The sequence below is a fragment of the Alligator sinensis genome, unplaced genomic scaffold, assembly GCF_000455745.1.
Source record: "Alligator sinensis unplaced genomic scaffold, ASM45574v1 scaffold174_1, whole genome shotgun sequence".
Taxonomy (NCBI): Eukaryota; Metazoa; Chordata; order Crocodylia; family Alligatoridae; genus Alligator; species Alligator sinensis.
In genome coordinates, this window is record NW_005842516.1 from 941412 (window position 1) to 948386 (window position 6975).

At 42.2% G+C, this 6975-nt stretch overlaps 1 protein-coding gene across 1 annotated transcript; it reads left to right on the forward strand.

Moving 5' to 3' along the window:
- The first annotated feature begins 5595 nt into the window (after positions 1-5595).
- Positions 5596-6592, forward strand: LOC102379709 (olfactory receptor 1019-like). Its single transcript, XM_014523647.2, is given in 2 exon segments — positions 5596-6462; positions 6464-6592. Coding segments are annotated over 2 exon segments (996 nt in total).
- Positions 6593-6975: the final 383 nt, after the last annotated feature.

Here is a 6975-nt window from a genome sequence, read left to right on the forward strand (position 1 = left end):
AGGCAATTATTGGGGTGTTCATAACCTTTTGTGGAGAGGACTTCCACCAGTCGTCTCTGGAAAAGTATGGCAACACCTGGGATTAGGGCTCCAGCAGGCTGGATGCTGTGATGAAACCTTAACCATTGTACAAATGTTGCCCATACCCCCTCTGACTCGGTCTCTTGACTCAGCATTCCCTAACTCGGCAACCGAGTTTTATCAATCAAGTTTAAATAGGCCTCCCATAGAGGGACCGGGGAATGTATGGCCTGAGATGCCTATTGAACTTTTCTTCTGCTTAGTTCTGGTTAGATGGGGGGGGCGAAAAGTCCTTTGTAAATCCAGATTAGAACTGGTCTGATGAATGCTGAGCTGGGTGTGTGTGAACATGGGTTGATTAGCATTTGGAGCACAGATTCCCCATCATGCCGCGCTCCCCTGCTCCTCTGATCCCAGAATTCACTGCAGTCTCTGCTTCAGGCTTTCTGTTCTCCATCACTAATGTAAATGAATGGTCATCTGGTTCCATCTTGAATGCAAATGAGACCTAGGGCAGTTGTTTCACTCTTGTCACCCTTATCTGGAGGATCTTAGGGGTGTCTCTCACTGCATCTTAATCAGTTTCGTTTATGTAGAGGAGGGGAGGGAGGTGAGTCCTTTGTGAGTCAGACTGACTGCATCCTGTGCCAGGGTTGCCGAAGAACACAGAGCTGAGACATAACTACCCACATGCACAGATGCACACACAAACTAAACAGGACTTATTCCCTTCTTCTGGAACAATATCCAAAGAGCAAAAGGCATAAAAGCTGATGCATGCTCACATACTTATACATGAAAAGGTATCATATCAATCTCCTTGTAGTTTTCTAGATATTCATAGGGCAAATCTAGGTGTACCTCTGTGCCTCAACTGTTGTGGAGCAAGCCCTGGCAGCTTGTTATGCAACAACTCCTTATCCCCAAGGTAGTTGGAAAATATCTATTCTTCCAAAGGAACTCTCAGTGTCAGTCAGAAGGCTATTGTTTTTTTGTTTCTTGGTGAAGGGAGGGGCAATCAGAGAAGGTATTTATATTACATCTACAAGTTCTATCCCCAACAACTGGAACAACCTTTGTTTAGAGTCAAGAGTTGCATGTATTTTTCTATTCTGTATTAATGAGAGAGAAAGTAAAGAAAAGGAAGATTACAAGTGAGACAGGAGTGATGGGAAAACAGAGAAACCCACTGAGGGCTCACCAAAGGTTTATTGTAATGCTCTTGTTCCTCTTGATGAATTTCCATCCAATAGTTCTCTCAACACCAAAAATCCACACTTTAAGTTAGGCGGTGCAGAACTCTAGTAAGAGCAAGAAATCCTGTCTGTCTAGCTATGCAGGGGACAACAATTTAATTCCCACATTTTTCCATGGATGTATGGTGAGTGGATTATTATTTTATTCTTTAACTTGGTAGGCAGGGGTCTATTTCTGAATGGTATGAAAATGTGTATGTATATATGTGTGTGTGTGTGTATAAAGGGCTTAGTCCATCTGTCCATCTGTCTGTAATGCTCTTGGAGCACACTGATTGGTTGTCTCGGCAGCCAATTACAATGCTTACTGAAACAGAGTGCCCCAGGTTCCATGGAGTGCCACCATGATGGCAGGGACGGAGGGGATGGAGCGAGGCGATATGGTCCCACCCCTCCACTCCAGTCCCTCTGTCCCCACAATCATGGTGGTGCTCTGCTATCCCTCTCCATCCCCGCTGTTCCCTCCAGCCCTGGAAGCAGAGGCAGTGCAGAGTGCTGACAGAGGTGGACAGAGGGGACAGAGCGACAAACTCCCCCCACCTGCCTTCTGCTGGGAGGCAGTGGAGGCTCAGGGTTGTGGGTGGTGAAGCTCCTTCCTCCCCTCCCCCTGTCATTCTTGATGGGCAATTCACATGTGTATGCGTGTGTGTGTGTGTGTGTGTGTGTGTGTGTGTGTGTGTGTTATGTTCAAAGAAACTGTAGCTTAGCATATTGTAGAACAATATGTACAATTCTGGTTACCAGTCTTCAAGGAAAAAACAAACAAACCCTGCCACAGATACAAAGAAGTGCTGTTAGGATAAGCAGATGATCAGCCTAAAATAGTTTACTTTGTTTAGCCTAGGAAAAAAGGCTGAGAAAGAGAAAGGATTGTTCTCTATTAGTAAACCAAGGGTACAATCAAAGGAGGCAAAAGGGGTTTTAAAACTAAACGTCAGCACATGAAAATAAATTTGTATAGATTGGCCCAAAATAAATACAAGCTGAGCCTCTGAAGCAGACTTCTAGCTACTCCATGTCTCAGGTTCTGGTCCAGACTTCCAAGAACTATAAGTGAAACAAACATAGCCTGAAGATTGAGCCTGACCATTTCTGGAAAGGGAATATATGATGTGACTGCACACTGCCCAGAAGCTGTTCTTGATGGCTCAGGACCCATTCGACTCCTCAGTTCTTTGGGTCAGACCCCAAAAAGAGTTTACGTACCAAAAGGGGGACCTTGACAAAATGCAGATGGCTAAATCCAACCTATAATCACAAAATGCTCTTCAGAGTTGTGACCTTGTCCTGGAGGTGCCAAAGCCTTAAAGGACATGTCTCTGTTGAAGCTTAAGTTTGCCAAATGCCCAGAAATGCCCCTCCCTGCTGGCCCTGACAGCCCCAGCTTTGACAGTGACAAGTATCTCTGCATGGAGATCACATCTGACCCCTGCAAGGATTAAGGAATTGTGTGTTCAGGAATTGTGTGTTCGTCTACTTAAGCTTCCTGAAGAGCCAAAGCTGGTGGTTGTTCTTCAAGTGTTGTCTAACATACACACACACTTACTTTTTTTCTCACAACAAGCCATGGTCATTAGCTCAGTTGTTAAGCATTTACCCAGGACTTGGGGTACCAGCATTCAATTCTCTCCTGTGCTTTAAGAGCAAAAATGAACACCTCCTTAGAGAGTGTCCAAATCATCTAGGTCAGGAATCTGTACCCTAATGTTCAGGGTGTTCGGTTTGTAGGCGTCTCCTCAATTTTGGTCCCCATGGTCTCACTTTCAGATCTGATCCTCCCCTATCCCAACCTCCAAGGACATTTAACATAGAATGCAAAAGCACTCTTTGGGGAAGGGACCAAAATCAAGGGTTTCCTCTTCCCTGGTCAGTCATTTTCCCTTTTCTGCTCTCTGGTTTATAATCCTCGAAGTCTATTCTGCACAGATTCAACAAAAGGGTTGGGAATTATGCTCTTTGTTGAATGTCATTGCAATTTGGTCCTTATTCCCACCAAAGTCTCTGTGCTAGGAGAACTTGAAAGCCTGGATTTCAAACATTTCCTCATTGCCAATGCTATCATTAATAAAAATATTCAGGGCTGGGTAAAGATGCCATTTGTTTTGTTTTTTGTTAGTTTGGTTTTTTTTTTTTTTAATGATTTGTAATTTTGGGGATTTTGCTCTTGCTTTCATTTTCTTTTAGTTGCCTGGGATTTTAGATCAGATAAAAAGCTATATTCAAACCTTGAAAGATGACCGATGCTAGAAAACAGATAAACTCTCTCAGTAGTTTTGTAGAATTTTTAATTTTGTTGTAGAAAGTCATGGGAATTTTAAATGGCATGTGTGTTTTCTTATGGTTACCTATTCACTGAAAATTTGGCAATTTGAATGAAAAAAAAAATTCCATAGAAAATCCATGCTTCTCTGAGGTCCTCAGCCTTTTCTCTTGTACTTTATGGTAATTGTGAAATATTGGCTGACATATGTTTTAGCAAGCACTCAGTTCCCTAATTAATGTCTAAGCGGTTTGTGTTTAGAATTTAAGATACATTCATGCTATGTGTAATATAATCAATATGACTAAAAATTATTCCAGAATGCTGGTGATGAACTGAAGAATGTGTATAACAAATTAAGATGTGATGATAAAACAGTTTTAATGAAAGATAAAAGAAGAAAAAATGTCTGGTTGATTTAATGAATAATTTTATTGAGAAACACATCCAGGAAATTATCAGGTTTTTTTTTAAATGACCAAAGCAAATCATGTGGGTTTACATACTTTTGGTCCTGGTCCTGCACCAAGATACATGTAAGATTCCTGCCATTTGTCCTGCCTTTGGATGTTAGAGGAGCTGCCTGTGTATAGACCCAGTTCAGTGATCTGGGCTTTCCAGTGCTGTTCTACTGTGAACTGTGGCCACATGCAATGGCATCTACTATTCAACCATCCAATTTCCTGAGTCCATAAAGAATAACATCTGGTAAGGCTTAAGAAAAAAGAAAGGAGTGAAAATCAATAAAATTAATGGAGTAGGAAACTGAGATAGATAGATAGATAGATAGATAGATAGATAGATGCAGAAAGCTCTGTGTGTGTGTGCATGTTATACATGGACTCAGTATTCCCTTTAAGGTACGTGTGTGTGTGGCCGTGCACAATTAAAAATCTTGCCGTGCATGAAATTTTTCATGCCACGCACCCACCCAGAGTGGAGCTAGGCGTGCACGGCAAAGGCACCAGGACTGGAGTGGGACACTCAGGTAAGCTCCTCACTGCAGGGCAGGCAGCAGCTCCTCCCCGAGATGAGAATAGGGACGGGAGCTGGGGCTGGGGGCTGGCGCGGGCTCCGCTGGCTCCAGGGAACTGCTCCGCACCCCCGCATCACCTCAGGGAGTGAGGAGGCATGTGACATCAGGGCTGGAGAGCGGAGCAGGTCTCCAGAGCCGGCGGAGCCCGTGGAGCACTGCTCACTAGCTACTAATGTACTAATGGAAAAATACTGAGCTCCGCAGCAAGCTGTTAGGGAAACAGAAGCCCTTCATCTAAAAGTTCTACACGAGGTACTAGAATTGCTTTTTATATTTAAAAAAAAAATCTGTATTTAAATTCAGAACTGAAGTGAGTCCAAGTAGAATATTAAAAACAACACTTGGTAATTTTTCCTCTTATAAACAGAGAAGAAATAGTTCTCTTATCATTTGTACTGCAGAGCACTGTACTTAAATCAGCATTTATGTTGGACAGTGATTAAAAATATATCAGACCCCCAAATGGAACAGATAAAAGTTTGGCTGTTGGTTATATTTTTAGCCTTGACAAAAAAATACTTCTCTTCAAAACCATTGTCTGTTCCTCACATCATAGATTTGGCACTTTACCCCATTATAGGGGGAGGGGGGGAGAAGGAAGACACTGTGCCGTAGAAATGTGGGAGCAAGCAGGATGACTACCCTGGGTGCTGAAACAAAGGGACTCTAACAGGTGCTGTCCAGACAGTGTGGGGCATGGGATGGAGCTGTAAGTAGCTCATTTGCGGGGCACAGGGATGTGGGGAGGGCAGCTCCTGCCACTGCACGCACAGGCAAGCATGGGGGGAACTGCTCCGTGGGCTCCACTAGCTCCAAAGTGGCACGCTCGCGAACAGAAGCGGCACGCTCATGGACCTCTACTCTTTAGAGGGAACATTGCTTGGACTAAAACCAAATTTAAAAAACTTAGATTTATGGTGACCTCGAAACCTGCTTCACAGTTAGTTTGAGTATTCAAATACTCCATGTAGCCTTGAAACTATCACCTCATTCTTCTGTCTATCTGTATTTCTTTCCATCCTATGGAAAGTCCGTTGACTCTAATTTTGATAATTCATATTCTCGCTGGTCACTACCTGGAAATGGAAAACCACACCACTGTGACTGAGCTTATTCTTTTGGGACTTTCCAGTGACAAACAGATCCAAATTTTACTGTTCTTTGTGTTTTTGGTGATATACCTAATCACTGTAGTGGGGAACACAGTCATCATGCTGGTGATAAGAGCTGATTCTAATCTTCACACCCCCATGTATTTCTTTCTGTTTCACCTATCCCTTGTTGATATCTGCTATTCCTCAACCATTGTCCCTAATATGCTGGTGAATTTACTAGCAAAGCATAAAACAATTTCTGTCAATGCTTGCTTTACCCAGATGTTCTTCATCTTTCTCTCAGCTAGTTGTGAATTATTCATGCTCTCAGCAATGGCTTATGACCGTTATGCTGCCATCTGTAACCCCCTGCATTATGCAAGGACTATGAACAAAAGAGTGTGCAGGCAGCTAGTGGGTGCTTCTTGGACAATAGGTCTTATACATTCCCTGGTCAATACAGTTCCTGTGTTCAAGCTGCACTTCTGTGGGCCCAATGAAATTGGGCACTTTAGCTGTGAGCTTCCCCCACTACTAACACTGTCCTGCACTGAGGCACATACCAACAAAACAGCTCTTCTTTCTTCTGCTATTCTAATTAGTTTTGGCACTTTCCTTCTGACACTGGTTTCTTACATCTGTATCATCTCCACCATCCTGAGGATACACTCTGCAGAGGGCAGGAGAAAAGCTTTCTCCACCTGCAGCTCCCACCTCCTTGTGGTGACATTCCTGTATGTAACAGCCTTTGTCCAATACATGAAATCCAGCTATGTTTCTTCACTGGTGCTAGATCAAGTTTTTTTCCATCCAGTACAGTATCTTAACCCCTATGTTAAACCCCATCATCTACAGTCTGAAAAATAAAGAAGTAAAAATGGCTCTTGGCAGAATATTAAAACTATCAATTTCTCAAAGTGTATAAACTGATTTTACAATTTTGAATCATTTCATAACGTTAACAAATACAATTTAAGGCATAGAATGTCAACTGTTTGGATATGTTGAATGCATATACCTGGATGATACTGGAACACAAAAGTCAATAAATATTATCATCAAAACTACCTTGGTTTGCAAATGCCATTAAATGTACAAATATAAAGGAAGAGAGGCACCACAAGAATTTTGTCTAGACTTTGAAAATAGTTTGTGTTTTAGTCACATTAAACTTGTCCGGACTTGCCAAAATGTATGAATAATTGTGACCATAAAATAAGCTTTTCTCAACATATGTCACAAAAGTGATTTAATAGACATGTTGTAGTACAAATACATTAGATTTTAGACATAAGGCTTAAAATTAGA